The sequence below is a fragment of the Theropithecus gelada genome, chromosome 7b, assembly GCF_003255815.1.
Source record: "Theropithecus gelada isolate Dixy chromosome 7b, Tgel_1.0, whole genome shotgun sequence".
NCBI lineage: Eukaryota > Metazoa > Chordata > Mammalia > Primates > Cercopithecidae > Theropithecus > Theropithecus gelada.
In genome coordinates, this window is record NC_037675.1 from 92,615,209 (window position 1) to 92,633,068 (window position 17,860).

General features: G+C 45.6%; 1 protein-coding gene across 11 annotated transcripts in view; it reads left to right on the forward strand.

The window, feature by feature from the left end:
- The window catches only part of DGLUCY (D-glutamate cyclase), a 166,463-nt gene that overhangs the window by 138,115 nt on the left and 10,488 nt on the right, over nucleotides 1-17,860 (forward strand). For 9 of the 11 annotated variants that reach the window (XM_025391189.1, XM_025391188.1, XM_025391194.1 and 6 more), the window contains 2 exons: nucleotides 1,996-2,144; nucleotides 6,814-6,933. In XM_025391189.1, the coding sequence (XP_025246974.1) occupies nucleotides 1,996-2,144; nucleotides 6,814-6,933 (269 nt within the window). The remainder of the gene's footprint in view (nucleotides 1-1,995; nucleotides 2,145-6,813; nucleotides 6,934-17,860) is intronic. The other 2 variants (XM_025391196.1, XM_025391197.1) reach the window with 1 other exon arrangement.

Below are 17,860 nucleotides of genomic sequence, written 5' to 3' on the forward strand. Positions count from 1 at the left end.
GAATAACATTCGCTTGTGTGTATATACCACATTATGTTTGGCCTTCATCCAGCAGCGGGCTCTTGGTCTGCTTCCTGCTCTTGGCTACGCTGAATCCTGCTGCTATGAGCATGGGTGGACAAATATCTCCTTGAGTCTTTCACTTCTCCTGGACATACAAGTCGAAGTGAAATTGCTAGATCATATGGTATGTTCTATTTTTAATTTTTTGAGGAATGGCCATACTATTTTTTATAGCAGAGTTGAGATTTTTGAAGAACACTGTCTTGGAAGGATTGAGAGAGATGTAAAAGTACAATATGTATATTCTTTTTTTTTGAGACAGAGTCTTGCTCTGTCACCCAGGCTAGAGTGCAGTGGCACAATCTTGGCTCACTGCAGCCTCTGCCTCCCGGGTTCAAGTGATTCTCGTGCCTCGGCCTCCCAAGAAGCTGGGATTACAGGCACCCGCCACGGTACCTGGCTAAGTTTTTGTATTTTTAGTAGAGACTGGGTTTCACCATGTTGACCAGGCTGGTCTTGAACTCCTGGCCTCAGGTGATCCACCCGCCTCAGCCTCCTGAAGTGCTGAAATTACAGGCATGAGTCACTGTGCCTGCCTTTTTTTTTTTTTTTCCCTTGAGACAGGGTCTCACTCTGTCACCCAGGCTGGAGTGCAGTGGTGTGATCTTGGCTCACTGCTACCTCTGCCTCCTGGGCTCAGGCGATTCTCCCACCTCAGCCTCCCAAGGATAGCTGGGACTACAGACACACGCCACCACACCTGGCTAATTTCTGTATTTTTAGTAGAGATGAGGTTTCACCATGTTGCCCAGCCTGGTCTCAAACTCCTGGGCTCAAGTGATCTGCCTGCCTCGGCCTCCCAAAGAGCTGGGATTACAGGTGTGAGCCACTGTGCCCAGCCTGCATGTTCTTAAATTGGATTGTCAAAACAATATTCCTGCTAGTAACAATAGCAACAATAATCACTGTAACTAATACTGACTGAGCACTAAGTAGGTTCAAGGCTTCATGACAAGCGCCTCCTGTGCATTTTCTCGTTTCTCCCTTTGAACATTGTGTGAGGTAGACGCTGGGGTCATGTCACCTTACAGATACAGAAATGAAGGTTAGGAAGGATAAGCAATTTGCTCAAGGCCCATGGCAGGAGGACCTGGAATCAGAACCCAGATGATCTGCTGCCACAGTCCACATCTGACCACTATGGCATCTGTGCCCCTTATTTCTCTGTTTCTATCTAAAGAAGTTTATCTTTGTGTTAGACTCATCCCTTTTATATTTTGAGCCCTTTTCTTTCTGTTTTGTGTCTGTAAACTGAACAAGTTCCTGGAAGGGGCCAGCGGCAGGCCAATAGCAGCCAATACTCTCAGCCTCTCGGCCTGGCTGTCCCTGCTAGACAAAGGGGATCTGGGTGGGCACCAGCAATGTTCCTATCCCCCATAGCAACCCTGACCATTGGCCTCCTGCTTTTATAGCCTCTGACCCTACTAAAGAAATTGCTGAGGATTCCAATGCTGGACTTTTTTTTTTTTTTTTTTGAGACAGTCTCACTCTGTCGCCCAGGCTGGAATGCAGTGGTGCAATCTCGGCTCACTGCAAGCTCTACCTCCCGGGTTCAAGCGATTCTCCTGCATCAGCCTCCCAAGTAGCTGGGACTACAGGTACCCACCACCAAGCCCAGCTGATTTTTTAGTAGAGATGGGGTTTCACCATGTTGACCAGGCTGTTCTCGAACTCCTGACCTCAAGTGATCCACCTGCCTTGGCCTCCCAAAGTGCTGGGATTATAGGCATGAACCACCGTGCCCAGCCCCAATGCTGTATCTTAAATGGATTTGATAGACTAGCCTCCAGCACAGGTCCTGGCCCAGAGTAGATGTGCCACCAAGTTCTGCAGTAACGGAGGAAGCAAAGAAAGAGAGAAGCATCCTTCGCACAAACACAAGAAGGCATGACCCAGCAAAGCAGCCACCCTCTGACCTTTGCTTCCTGGCAGATTTGACCACCTGGTGGCCATAGAGCGCGCTGGAAGGGCTGCCGATGGCAATTACTACAATGCAAGGAAGATGAACATCAAGCACTTGGTTGACCCCATTGACGATCTTTTTCTTGCTGCGAAGAAGATTCCCAGAATCTCATCAACTGGTAAGTATGGAGTACTGGGGATGCACCAAGAACGTGGCCCCGTGAAGTATCTTTTTGTTGTTGTTGTTATGGAGTTTTGTTCTATCACCCAGGCTGGAGTTTAGTGGCACGATCTTAGCTCACTCCAACCTCTGCCTCCTGGGTTCAAGTGATTTTCCTGCCTCAGCCTCCCAAATAGCTGGGATTACAGGCACGCACCACCACGCCTGGCTAATTTTTGTATGTTTGGTAGAGACGAGGTTTCACCATGTTGGCCAGGCTGGTCTTGAACTCCTGACCTCAAGTGATCTACCTGCCTCAGCCTCCCAAGGTGCTGGGATTACAGGCGTGAGCCACCGTGCTCAGCCGAAGTGTCTTTTTATTGACTATTGAACACATGACCAGAAAGAGTTATGTGGGGACCATCATTTTCCACTGCAAAGACAGTTTTTGTTCATTATGGTTGGTATAGACACGAATGACACCGCCATTTAGAAATCCAGCATCCCCACAAGCAAGAGAGGGAAAGCGTATTCTATTTGCCTGCCTCTAAAGTAATAAAACTAATATTAAAGTAATATCAATAGTGAAATTGAAGCATGGCATATTATTTTGGTCATACAGGACAGAATGTACCATATATTATTTTATGAAGCATGTTAATTTAAAAATTATCTAACATATGGTTAGTATTTCAATTTTTTTTTTTTAGACAGAGTCTCACTCTCTTGCCCAGGCTGGTGTGCAGGGGTACAATCTCAGCTCACTGCAATCTCCACCTCCTGGACTCAAGCAATCCTCCCATCTCAGCCCCCCGAGTAGCTGGGACTACAGGGTGTGCTACCATGCTTGGGTAATGTCACGTGCGTCCGTGTGAAGAGAGTCCACCAACAGGCTTTGTGTGAGCAACAGGGCTGTTTATTTCACCTGGGTGCAGGCAGGCTGAGTACGAAAAAAGTCGGTGAAGGGTGGTGGGATTATCATTAGTTCTTATAGGTTTGGGATAGGTGGTGGAGTTAGGAGCAATTTTTTTCTGGCAGGGAGTAGATCTCACAAAGTACATTCTCAAGGGCAGGGAGAATATTACAAAGTACCTTCTTAAGGGCAGGAGAGGATATTACAAAGTACCTTCTCAAGGGTGGGGAAAATGTATAGTACATAGTACATACACAAGGGTGGGGGAATATCACAAAGTACATTATCGCAAGGACGGGGAGGGTGTATTGTCACAAAGTCAATTGATCAGGGTAGGGCAGGAACAAATCACAATGGTGGAATGTCATCAGTTAAGGCAGGAACTGGCTATTTTCACTTCTTTTGTGGCTCTTCAGTTGCTTAAGGCCATCTGGATGTATACGTGCAGGTCACAGGGGATATGATGGCTTAGCTTGGACTCAGAGGCCTGACAGGCAACTTTTTTTTGTTTTGTTTTTTTTTTTTTTGGAGACAAAGTCTCGCTCTGTTGCCAGACTGGAGTGCAGTGGCGCGATCTCGGCTCACTGCAACCTCTGCCTCCCAGGTTCAAGTGATTCCCCTGCCTCAGCTTCCTGAGTAGCTGGGACTATAGGCACATGCCACCAAGCCCAGCTAATTTTTGTATTTTTAGTTGACATGGGGTTTCACCATGTTGGCCAAGATGGTCTCGATTTCTTGACCTTGTGATCCACCTGCCTCGGCCTCCCAAAGTGCTGGGATTACAGGTGTGAGCCACCATGCCCGGCCGCTTGGCTAACTTTAAAAAAATTTTTGGTAGAGATAAGGTCTCACTATATTGCTCAGCCTGGTCTCGAACTCCTGAGCTCAAACTATCTTCCCACCTCAGCCTCCCAAAGTGTTTCAATTACAGGCATGAGCCACTGAGCCTGGCCTCCAATCGTTAATAATATAATACTGTGGGCTGGGCATGATGGCTCACGCCTGTAATTCCAGCCGAGGAAGGCCGAGGCAGGTGAATCACCTGAGCTCAGGAGATCCAGACCAGCCTAGCCAACATGGGAAAACCCCGTCTCTATTAAATATATTAAAAAATTAACCAGGCATGGTGGTGGGCACCTGTAATTCCAGCTCCTCGGGAGGCTGAGGCAGGAGAATCGCTTGAACCCAGGAGGTGGAAGTTACAGTGAGCCGAGATCATGCCACTGCATTCCAGCCTGGGCAACAAGAGGGAGACTCTGTCTCAAAAATAATAATAATGTGATAATTTGTGTTTGCACAAAACTTTGTACTTTTCCAAGAGGCTTCACATTCATTGTAGTGTTTAAGCCTCTGTGAAAACCCCGTGAGGCAGGTAAGGTGAGTCCCAGGAGGTTTTCTCAGATCATCCAGCTAATTAGTGTTGCTGGTAGCATTAGGAGTAGACTGCAGACTCCTGGGGCCCCAGCCCTTTATCAGGGAATCTGCCTTTATGAATTGCTGAAAGGTTTAGTGTAAGCCCCAAGGAGAACCTTTCTTCCCTCTGGGTGGGTCTCAGGCCCTGGGGTAATGAAGGCTTGTTTGTCATTCCGTGTTTCCCAGTGTTTCCCAGACTCATTAGTCTCCTTTGGCTTTTGAGGTTTTGATGAGACAGTGAGAGCCTTCTAGGCTGATTAGAAAGTTTCTGCAAATCTCCCTGGCCTTTCCCAGAAGAGACTGTGGGTGTGGTGCACACAGTGAGGTTGGCTTCCAGCTTCCTGTCCCTTGGGTTGCGCAGGCGGAGGACCTCAGTCTGTGCGGGAGGGGTTCTCAGAGTGGAGAAGGAAGAAAGAGGTCTCTGTGGCTACAGGGGCAAACAGGGTCTGAGGGAGCTGCTAGAGCAGTCCCATCCTCCCATGCCCAGAATGGGACCCCCATCTGTGCTGTGACAACCCTGAGATCCCAGAGGAAGCAGGTGGAGCTGGCTGTTCATGGCTTCGAACTGCCCCCTTTGTAGATCCTTGGGCCTTCTCTTGGCCTCAGGAGCCCAGTCTCCTCCTGTGGCCCCCCCAGACCCTCCTGCCCAGCAAGGCTACCTCCTGAATTTTCCTGTTTCTCTTCTTCTCCATCAAACCCCCTATTCCTCAGGTTCCATGGGCAACTGCCATGTCATAGGCATAGTGCTCAATTGAGAATCAAGTTACCTGGGTTTAAGTCTCCACCTTCCACTGACTGCCCAGGTACTGCCCCCATCAGGGACTGCCAGCTCTGTACAGTGAGGATCACAATATCCATGACAGGATGGACGTGAAGCCCAAACGAGATGGAATTCATAAGATGCTAAAAAGAGACAGCTATAGACGAGATAACAATGTTACGTGGTGGGTGTTATTCCCCTCATTCAGTGGGCTATCATGGATCTAGAGAACTGTTCTGAGAAAAACCATCAGGATATAAATCTAAGGTGTTTGGTCCTTCACAATTGTGTCATTCTTTTGGCCAAATCCAGTCCCTGATGCTTGAGATGGATCAGATCTAGATCCCACAACAGTGAACACTAGCCTCTGACAGAATTCTTCCACATCTTCCAAGTCTTTATAGAAGCAGACACAAAGACAATGATGTACCTGTTCTGCAGGCTTGGGGAGTCCAGCCCTCTGGATTGAACATCTAGTTTACAGAATCCTCCAGAAATATCTGGACACAGGAGCTGTGTCTCCAGATCTGCAGCACCACCTCAAAGGGTACATGCTTCAGGGCTTGCTAGGGTTTTTTTTTTTTTTCCTTTTTTGAGATGGAGTCTTGCTCTGTTGCCGAGGCTGGAGTGCAGTGGTGTGATCTCAGCTCCCTACAACCTCTGCCTCCCAGTTTCAAGCGATTCTCCTGACTCAGCCTCCACAGTAGCTGGGACTACAGGCATGTGCCACCGTACCTGGGTAACTTTTGTATTTTTAGTAGAGACGAGGTTTTGCCATATTGGCCAGACTGGTCTCGAACTCCTGATCTCAAGTGATCTGCCTGCCTTGGCCTCCCAAAGTGCTGGGATTACAGGCATGAGCCACTGTACCCAGACTAGATTTTTAAATCTTATCCATACAAGGGAAGAAGTACCTGCTAGTTATTTTTAGCCAATCCACCTATCTTGAACACCGTTCATTTCACCAATGAATTAAATCATTTCTAATATGTATTTATTCTAGAGTTCATTTATTATGCTAATTAACAAATTTTCTGACGTGGACTATCAGATGGGCCTCAAGACTATGGGCTCTTTCAAATGCTCACTAACCACACTTGGAGTGTGTATTCCTGATTATGATATTTCAGATGTTCACCAGGCACCCCTCTGGTATAGATTAAAATGAACTAAAACACATACATTTCACATTCTTTCAGCAGAAGCCTTTAAAGTAAGCTCTAGAACTGACTTTGCACCAGATCCCTCAGGGGGCTCAGTGAGCGGGAGCCACTGGAAGGGAGGTCCTGAGTGTCACCATACCCACATCTCCCATGGGCCTGGCACCAAGAGCATGGAACATGCTCCATCTTGGCTGGAGAATGTGACCCAAAAGGGGACATGCCCACACTGTGGTGTGTTCCAAACGTGGACTCATTTTTAACTAAAGAAGTTTCTAGAAGGCCTAAGGGGAAGAAACACAACTCCTGGTTGTCTGAGAATATATCCAGAGCCAACGTCTTTGCCTTCTGAAAGGCAACAAGCACACGTAGGGCTGCCTTGCTTCAGGCCTCCCCGTTTTGCCCTGGTCCCGGGCACTGACTCAGCTCCCCTTCCCTTCAGGAGTCGGTGATGGAGGCAACGAGCTTGGAATGGGTAAAGTCAAGGAGGCTGTGAGGAGGCACATACGGCACGGGGATGTCATCGCCTGTGACGTGGAGGCTGACTTTGCCGTCATTGCTGGTGAGCACTCGGATGGCCGCCCAGTCCGGCCGGCTACCCAGGGTGAGGGATCCGGCTTGGAGTCTGACCAGACCAGAAGCTCTTCTCTGCGAGTAGTGCAGAGGACACCAGGGGAGGGAGGGGAGGTGGTGCTCAGTCTCTGACCTTTCATTCAGTCATTCAACAAACACTGACGGTGTGCCAGGCAGTGTTCTGAGCACCGGGGTTATAGCTGCAGTGACCGTGCTCCACAGAGCTCCCATTCTAGGACTGGGAGATAGAGAATGAGCCCTGACGAATAAATGCATCAGATGATTCTAAAGAGTAATGAGAGCTGTGGGGGCGATAGTACAGATAGCTGAGAGAGGGTGATGGGAGGGCTACTTCAGACCAGTGGTCAGGAAGGCCTTTCTGAAGAGAGTCATCTGTGCTTTTATTTGCATGGACAGTAAGAAAACTATCTGGTAAGTGTTTGGAGGATGCAAGAAGCTTTCCACCTTTCCTTTCACCTACTTCTGCCATGGGCTTCCCTGCGCCTCCCACTGTTGCTCCTTTCCCGCAGGACCCACCTTTCCTGTGTCCAGGTCCTTCTAGGTCTGGCCTCCTCCTTTGACCTCACCCCAAATTTCAAGAAAATTGGCAGATCCCCGAAAAAGGCTGTCTCCCACTTCATGATCATAGTCTGGAGAGGAGTGGAACCTTGTGGGAACCAGTGCCAGGGTGGGAAAACCTTTTTCGTAATTGAGAAATGGCTGGAGGCTCAGTACGGGCAAGTATGAGAGTTTAAAACTCCAGGGGACACAGTGGTCTGAGGGCCCTCGTGCTCTTGTGAGTTTTGCCTCTGGGCGCTCAACCAAGTTCTCACAATGAATATCAGAGAAAAATCCCCTCATTTGCATCGGGGGAGGGAAAAATGAGTCATTTTCAAGTAGGCCAGGGCATTCTCCTTCTTCTTCTTCTTTCTTCTTTCTTCTTCCTCCTCCTCCTCTTCTTCCTCTTCCTTTTCCTCCTCTTCCTCCTCCTCCTCCTCCTCTTCCTCTTCTTCCTCTTCCTCCTCTTCCTCTTATTTTTTTTTTTTTTTTTTGAATGCTCTGTTGTCCGGGCTGGAGTGCACTTATGCCATCTTGGTCACTGCAACTTCCTGGGTTCAAGCAATTCTCCTGCCTCAGCCTCCCAAGTAGCTGGGATTACAGGTACATGCCACCACACCTGGATAATTTTTGTATTTTTAGTAGAAACAGGGTTTCACCATATTGGCCAGGCTGGTCTTGAACTCCTGCCTTCAAGTGATCTGCCCACCTCGACCTCCCAAAGTGTTGGGATGACAGGCCTTAAATCTACCTGGGGAAAGGGAACTACCCAACCCCACCTCTCTTCAGCCTTCCACGTGGGAGAGGGACATACCCAATTCCAGCTCCCTCTAGCAATCTGTGCCACATAAGGGGGAGAGGACAAAACTGAGAAGCAGTGGTGAAGTTCACAGTCCAGGGCACAGGCTTACTAAAAGGCAGAGACCTAATCATAGGACTATAGAGCCCTTCCCCTCCCTGCCACATCTTACTGCCATCACTAAAGGTCCATTTGCTACAGTTCCTTTTTTTTTTCTTTTTTGAGACAGTCTCACTGTATCACCCAGGCCAGAGTGCAGTGACAGGATCTCAGCTCACTGCAACTTCTGCCTCCTGGGTTCAAGCAATTCTTATGCCTCAGCCTCCCAAGTAACTGGAATTACAGGTGCGCACTACCACGCCTGGCTAATTTTTGTGTTTTTGGTAGAGACTGGGTTTTGCCATGTTGACCAGATGGTCTCGAACTCCTGACCTCAGGTGATCCACCCACCTCAGCCTCCCAAAGTGCTGGGATTACAGGCATGAGCCACTGTGCCTGGCCCAGCTGCAGTTGCTTTTACCAAGTAAATTATGTTGACCTTTCAACAACAAAAAAAGTTTACAAGATACACTGATAAGCAAAAACACAATTTGAAGAGAAGGAACAAACATGTCAGAAATGATGGGATTATCAGACCGGGAATTCTTTTAAAAGTATGATTAATATGAGACTTTAATATGGTAAAGTCTTAACTGCAAAAAGTAGGCAGCATGCAAGAAGAGATGGATAATGCAAGCAGAGACGTGGAAATTTTACAAAAGAATAAATAAGAAGTAGTAGATCAGCTGGGGCAACATGGCAAGATACCATCTCTATAAACAATTTAAAAATTAGCCAGGTGTGGTGGTGCATACCTGTAGTCCTGGCTACTTTGGGGGCTGAGGTGGGAGGATCACTTGAGCCCAGGAAGTTGAGGCTGCAGTGAGCTGTTACTGAGCCATTGCACTCCAGCCTGGATGACAGAGCAAGACCCTGTCTCAGGAAAAAAACAGACAAACAAAAAAGAGGAAGTAGTAGAGATCAATAACTCTGTAACAGAAGAACTGTGTTAGAGAAATGCAGAATGCCTTTGATGGGCTCATTAGTAGACTGGACATGGCTGTGGAAAGAGTCTCTGAGCTTCAAGATATCTCAACAAAAGCTGCCAAAACTGAAAAGCAAAGGGAAAAAGTGCTGGGGTGGGGGGAAAACCCCACAACAGATCAGAATATCCAAGAACTGTGGGACAACTACAAAAGGTATAACCTGTATTACTGGGAATACTAGAAGGAGAAGAAAGAGAGCGATAAATAGCAGCATTTGAAGCAATAACAAATGAGAATTTCCCCCACATTAATGTCAGACACCAAACCATAGATCCAGGAAGCTGAGAGAACACTAAGGAGGATAAATGCCAAAAAGCTACATCTAGACATATCATATTCAAACTTCAGAACACCAAAGACAAAGGAAGAATTCTGAAAGAAGCCAGAGGCAGGTGGGGAAAAACACTTTACCTATACAGGAACAAAGGTAAAAATTACATTCATTTGACTTCTCTACAGAAACCCTATAAGCATGAAGAGACTGAACTATTTTTTTTCTTTCTTTTTTTTTTTTTTTGAGACTGAGTTTTGCTCTTGTTGCCGAGGTTGGAGTGCAATGGCGTGATCTTGGCTCACTGCAGCCTCCGCCTCCCGAGTTCAAGCGATTCTCCCGCCTCAGCCTCCCGAATAGCTGGGATTACAAGCATGCGCCACCACGCCTTGCTAATTTTGTATTTTTTTAGTAGAGGCGGGGTTTCTCCATGTTGGTCAGATTGGTCTTAAACTCCCGACCTCAGGTGCTTCCTCCTTCTTGGCCTCCCAAAGTGCTGCAATTACAGGAGAGAGCCACCGCACCTGTCCACCTTTAATCTTTACGTTACTGAACTATTTAAAGTATTGAGAGGTAGCAACCAACGCAGAATTCCATGCCCTGCAAAATTTGCTTTAGAAATAAAGGAGAGGCCGGGCGCGGTGGCTCAAGCCTGTAATCCCAGCACTTTGGGAGGCCGAGACGGGCGGATCACAAGGTCAGGAGATCGAGACCATCCTGGCTAACACGGTGAAACCCCGTCTCTACTAAAAAAAATACAAAAAACTAGCCGGGCGAGGTGGCGGGCACCTGTAGTCCCAGCTACTCGGGAGGCTGAGGCAGGAGAATGGCGTAAACCCAGGAGGCGGAGCTTGCAGTGAGCTGAGATCCGGCCACTGCACTCCAGCCTGGGCCACAGAGCGAGACTCCGTCTCAAAAAAACAAAAAAACAAAAAAAAAAACAAAAAAAAGAAATAAAGGAGAAATAAAGACTATCAAACAAATAAAAATTGTGAGAATTTATTGCCACATCTGCCTTGCAAGATATGTTAGAAGAAATTCTTCAGAGAGAAGGAAAATTTTATTTGTCAGAGACTTGAATCTACATAAAGGAAGGAAGAGTATCAGTGAATAAGTGAGGGTAAAATAAAAATTTTCATATTTATTTTTGACCTAAGAGATACCAGTTTATTCACAATAACAGCACAAAATAATAGCAGTGCATTCCATTATATATGCCATATGTGTATAAATATGCTGATATATGTTTGTGTATGAGTGACCCAAATGACAGGCTGGGCACAGTGGCTCATACCTGTAATCGTAGCACTTTGGGAGGCCGAGGCGGGCAGATTGCTCGAGCCTAGGAGTTTGATACCAGCCTGGGCAACGTGGGGAAACCCCATCTCTACAAAAAATAGAAGAATTAGCTGAGCATGGTGGTGGACACCTGTAGTCCTAGCTACTCGGGAGGCTGAGATAGGAGGATCACCTGAGCCTGGGAGGTCAAGGCTGTGGTGAGCCATGATTGTGTCACTATACTACAGGCTGGGTGACAGAGTCAGACCCTGTCTCAAAAAAATAAAACAAGTGACATAAATGACAGCAATGGTACATGGAATGAGAGGGAAGAATTAGCAATATTTTGTTGTAAGTTGCTTGTGCTACCCATGAAGTGGTATAGTGTTATTTCAAAGTGGACTTTGTTGTAAATGTGTGTTGCAAACTCTAGGGCATCCACTAAAAAACTAATTTGAAAAGTAGAATTTATATGCTAAGAAAGGAGAGAAAATAGAATCATATAAAATTCTCAGTTAAAACCACAAAAGGCAGAAAAAGTATAGAAGACCAAAATGGGGCCAGGTGCGGTGGCTCACACCTGTAATCCCAACATTTTGGGAGGCCAAGGCAGGTGGATCACCTGAGGTCAGGAGTTCGAGACCACTCTGGCCAACATGGTGAAATCCCGTCTCTACTAAAAATACAAAAGTTAGCCAGGAATGGTGGCTTATGCCTATAGTCCCTACTACTCAACAGGCTGAGGCAGGAGAATCGCTTGTACCCGGGAGGCAGAGGTTGCAGCGAGCCGAGATAATGCCACTGCACTCCAGCCTGGGGAACAGAGTGAGATTCGGTCTCAAAACAACAAAACAAAAAACAAAACAGAAACATGGAACAAAGAACAAAGGCAATAAAGAAAACAGCAGCAAATACGGTAGCTACTAATCCAACTTATCAATAATGACCATAAACATCAATGCCACAGTGAACTTAAAAAAACAAGATTGAGGCCAGGCACAGTGGCTCACGCCTGTAATCCCAGCACTTAGAGGCCGAGGCCGAGTGGATCACAAGATCGAGACCATCCTGGCTAACACAGTGAAACCCCGTCTCTACTAAAAGTACAAAAAATTAGCTGGGCGTGGTGGCGGGCACCTGTAATCCCAGCTACTCGGGAGGCTGAGGCAGGAGAATCGTTTTAACCTGGGAGGTACCACTGCACTCCAGCCTGGGTGACAGAGCAAGACTCTGTCTCAAAAAAAAAAAAAAAAAGATTGAACTATATATTGTCTGCAAGAAATTCACTTTAGCTATAAAGACACTACATGTGTCTTTCTATTTAAACAGATTAGCAATAAAGAGATGGAGAAAGATATGCCATGTTAACACTAATGAAAAGAAAGCAGAAGTAGCTACATTAATTTCAGACATAGCAGACTTCAGAACAGGGAAAGTTATCAGGATAAAAAGGGGGATTACATAATGATAAAGGGGCCAATATTCAAAGAAGACGTAACACGCCAGGCACAATGGTGCACGCCTGTAATCCCAGCATATTGAGAGGCTGAGGCAGGTGGATTGCTCCAGCCTAGAAGTTCAAGACCAGCCTGGACAACATGGTGAAACCCCATCTCTACAAAAAATACAGAAATTAGCTGGGCATGGTGGCATGTGCCTGTCGTCCCTGCTGTTCAGGAGGCTGAGGTGGGAGGATCACTTGAGCCCAAGAGGCAGAGGTTGCAGTGAGCCAAGATTGCACCAAAAAAAGTTGATAAGGAGGAGCATAACTGATAAAACTGCAAGGAAAAATAGACAAATTCACTATTACAGTTGAAGACTTCAACACCCCTGTATCAGAAATGGGCAGATCAGCCTGGGAAACATAGCAAGACCATCTCTCTACAACAAAAGCAAAAAATTATCTGAGCATGGTGGTGTGCACCTGTAGTCCTAGCCTCTCAGGAGGCTGAGGCAGGTGGATTGCTTGAGTTTAGGAGTTGGAGGCTGCAGTCTGCTGTGGTTGTACCACTACACTCCAGCCTTGGCAATAGAGTGAGACTCTGCTCTAAAAAATAAAAATAAAATAATTTTTAATTAAAAAATAAAAATCAAGTAATATAATCCATTGCATCAGTAGGCTAAAGAAGAAAAATCACATGTTCATGTCAATAGATACAGAAAAAGCATTTGACAAAAGCAACACCCATTCATGATAAAAACTTTCAGCAGACTAGAAATAGAAGGGGAACTTCCTCGACTTGATAAAGAACATCTACAAAAACTCTACAGCTAGCATCATTATTAATGGTGAGAAACTAGTTTTTCCACTAAGAGTAGGAAAAAGGCAATGATGTTCCCTCTTACCACTATTTTCAACATTGTATTGGAAGTGCTGCCTAATGCAATGAGACAAGAAAAAGAAATGTAATGTATACAGATTGGGAAGGAAGAAATAAAATTGTCTTTGCTTGCAGATGGCATGATCGTCTGTGTAGAAAATTCAAAAGAATCAACAAAATCTCCTAGAACTAATAAGTGATTATAGCATGGTTGCAAGATACAAAGTTAAGTACTTTAATTGTATATGCCAGCAATGAACAAGTGGAATTTAAAATTAAAAACACATTACCATTTACATTAATCCCCCAAAATGAAATTCTTAGGAATAAATCTAAAAATATGAAGAAAAATATAAAACACTGATGAAGGGTATCAAAAAAGAACTATATCAATGGAGAGATATTCCATGTTCATGGATAAGAAGACTCGATATTGTCAAGATGTCAGTTCTGCCAACTTTATCAATAAATTTTATGTAGTCCCAATCAAAATCCCAGTAAGTTATTTTGTGGATATCAACAACCTGATTCTAAAGTTTATATGAAGAGGCAAAAGATACAGAATAATAAACTGAATATTGAAAAAGAAGAACAAGATCAGAGAACTGACACTACCTGACTTTAAGACTTACTGTAAAGCTACAGTATTCAAGGCAGTGTGGTATTGGTGAAAGAATAAATCGGTCGATGGAACAGAATAGGCAGCCCAGAAGTAGACCCACACAAATAGGACCACACCATATTTGACAAAGGAGCACAGGCAATGCAATGGAGCAAAAGTAGTCTTTTCAACAAATGGTGCTGGAACTGGAACTACTGGACATCCACATGAGAAAAAATGAATCTAGACATATAGACCTTACATCCTTCACAAGAATAAACTCAAAATGGATTATGGACTTAAACCTAAAACACAAAACTATAAAACTCCTATAAGATAACGTAGGAGAAAATTTGGATGAGCATGAATATGATTATGACTTCTTTTTATTTTAATTTTATTGATTGATTGAGACCGTGTCTTGCTCTGTTGCCCAGGCTGGAGTGCAGTGGCATGAACTCAGCTCACTGCAACCTCCACCTCCTGGGTTCAAGTGATTCTCCTGCCTTGGCCTCCCGAGTAGCTGGGATTACAGGCACATGCCAACATGCCTGGCTAATTTTTGTATTTTTTAGTAGAGATGGGGTTTCACCATGTTGGCCACACTGGTCTCAAACTCCTGACCTCAAGTGATCCACCTGCCTCAGCTTCCGAAAGTGCTGGGATTACAGGCGTGAGCCACCATGTCTGGCTGATTATGACTTTTTAGATAACAACACCAAAGACATTATCCATGAAAGAAACAGTTGATAAGCTGGACTTCACTAAAGTTTCAAACTTCTGCCCTGCAAACGACAATGTTAAAAGAAGGAGAAGGCTGGGTGCAGTGACTCATAGCTATATAATCCTAACACTTTGGGAGACTAAGGCAGGAAGACCATTTGACGCTAGGAGTTTGAGACCAGCCTGGGCAATGTAGCGATAACTTGTCTATACAAAAAAAGTTTTAAATATTAGCTGGGCTTAGTGATATCTCTGTGTCTGTTTCCCAGTTTTCAAATGGAGATAATAACAGTACTTACACCTCACAAGCTTCTTGTAAGGACTCCAGGAACTAGTCTGTGTAAGGCATTTATAACAGTGCCACATGTTGTAAATATTCAATCAAAGAAGATACTCTATTCCATTCAATATAAGATATCACTGATGGCCAGGCATAGTGGCTCATGCCTGTAATCCCAGCACTTTGGGCAGCCAAGGCAAGAGGATCACTTGAGTCCTAGAGTTCCAGGTTACAGTGAACTATGCTTGTGCCACTGCACTCTAGCCTAGGTGACAGAGTGAGACCCTGTCTTTATTTAAAAATGAAAAAAAGGCCGGGCGCTGTGGCTCACGCCTGTAATCCCAGCACTTTGGGAGGCCGAGGCAGGCAGATCACGAGGTCAGGAGATCGAGACCATCCTGGCTAACACGGTGAAACCCGGTCTCTACTAAAAATACAAAAAACTAGCCGGGCGTGGTGGCGGGTGCCTGTAGTCCCAGCTACTCAGGAGGCTGAGGCAGGAGAATGGCGTGAACCCAGGAGGCGGAGCCTGCAGTGAGCCGAGATCACGCCACTGCACTCCAGCCTGGGCGACAGAGCGAGACTCCGTCTCAAAAACAAATAAATAAATAAAATAAAAAATCCCAGCACTTTGGGAAGCCAAGGCAGGAGGGTCACTTGAGTCCAAGAGTTCCAGGTTACAGTGAGCTATGATTGTGCCACTGCACTCCAGCCTGGGTGACAGAGTGAGACCCTGTCTTTATTAAAAAATGAAAAAAGCCAGGCATGGTAGCTCATACCTGTAATCCCAGCACTTTGGGAGGCCAAGACAGGTGGATCATTTGAGGCCAGGAGTTCAGGACCAGCCTGGCCAACATAGTAAAACTCCATCTCTACTAAAAATACAAAACTTAGCCAGGCATGTTGGTGTGCACCTGTAGACCCACCTACTTGGGAGGCTGAGGGAGGAGAATCGCTTGAACCCAGGAAGCGGAGGTTGCAGTGAGTTGAGATCATGCCACTGCACTCCAGCATAGGCAACAGAGCAAGACTCTGTCTTAAAAAAAGAAAACAAAATGTAATTGATGACAATAATTACCAATAATTTACATACTACTAAGAAAGGAAAACACAACCAATTATAACTGTAAGATACTATTAACTGTAAGTATCTTACAATTAATCTCAATCTGTAATCTCAATTGAGATCTCAGTTGTAATCTCAATTGTAATCTCAATCTGTAATTATAATTGAGATTACAATTAATCTCAATCTGTAATCTGTAATCTCAATTTCAGAGAGGTAAGTGTAACAAAAGTACATCTTAAAATCAGTAAAATACAGTATTATTTTTAGCGCATGGTCTTTACCTGCCACATTTTGATATATGCCTTGTATTTTCATGCCACATGCCTTTGTACTCACTGAAGATTTTTTGTTTGTTTGTTTGAGATGGAATCTTGGTCTGTTGCCCAGACTGGAGTGCAGTGGCACAATCTTGGCTCACTGCAACCTCCACCTCCCAGGTTCAAGTGGTTTTCCTGCCTCAGCCTCCTGAGTAGCTGGGATTACAGGCTCCTGCCAGCAAGCCCTCCTGATTTTTGTACTTTTAGTAGAGATGGGGTTTCACCACGTTGGCCAGGCTGGTCTCCAACTCCTGACCTCAGGTGATCTGCCCATTTTGACCTCCCGAAGTGCTGGGATTACAGGCGTGAGCCGCCGCGCCTGGCCAAGGGGGTTTTTGTTAGTTTTTTGTTTGTTTTTTTAAAACTGGAATTACTCCCATTCCTCCACCCCTCTTCTGGCAAAATTTTACCCAACCTACAAGGCCCATATTAAAAGACCCATTTTCTGTGAATCTTTCCTAAACCGGTCAGAATGAGTGCCCCCTCCTCATGCTCCCATAATCCTGCATGAACATCTCAGTCACAGTGACCCGTGGCTGGCGGTGTGCACAGTCCCTCCTCTCCTGGACGGGAGTGACCTCTCTTTTGTGGTGCTCTGCACCTAGAGCTTAGCAGGGCCTTCATCAATTCTTCTTCAACTGCATGGAGAACTCAAGCAGGTTTCAGGGAAGAGCCAAGGAGATGGTCCCAAAACTGGGGAATAAGCCCTTTGGGCCTGTGATGGAAAAAGAAGGGAAGTCTGAGGCTGATTTGGGAGTGATCTTTGAGCATGTGAAGAGGCCATGTGATCCAGCGTGACGGGGCTGTTTCCCGCTCTCTGAGGGTGGACTTCCATGTGGCACAGGGGACTCAGCTCGGCCAGAAGGGAGGGTTTCTTCACGTTGAGTGTTTTGGAATGGGTTTCTCGGGTTATTGCCTAAACCTTTTTTTCTGATGGTCATTAGCAGGGTATTAAGTAGTTTAGAGCAAGGGTTTTCAAACTTTAGCTTGAATCAGACTCACATAGAGGGTTTATCAAAACTCAGTCAGGTGCACCTATAATCCCAGCTACTTGGGAGGCTGAGGCAGGAGGATCACTTGAGCCCAGGAGTTTGAGGTTCTACCCCAATGAGCTATGATCATGCTAGCCTGGAGGACAGAGGGAGACCCCATCACTAAAAAAATTAAAAATAAAAATAGGCCGGGTGCAGTGGCTCATGTCTGTAATCCCATAACTTTGGGAGGCCGAGGTGGGTGGATCACAAGGTCATGAGTTTGAGACCAGCCTGGCCAGTATGGTGAAACCCCGTCTCTTCTAAAAATATAAAAATTAGCTGGGCGTGGTGGCACACACCTGCAGTCCCAGCTGCTCAAGAGGCTGAGGCAGGATTGCTTGAACCCAGGAGGCAGAGGTTGCAGTGAGCCGAGATCACACCACTACACTCCAGCCTGGGCGACAGAGCAAGACTTCATCTCAAAAAATAATAATAATTATAAATAAAAATAAAGAAAATAAAGAAAATTCAGCTTGTTCCTCTCCCCTCCTTTCCTGCTGAGCTTTTTATTCAGTAGTTCTGGGCTGGGGCCAAAGAGTTCGTGTTTCTTTTTTTTTTTTTTTTTTTTTTTTTTTTTTTT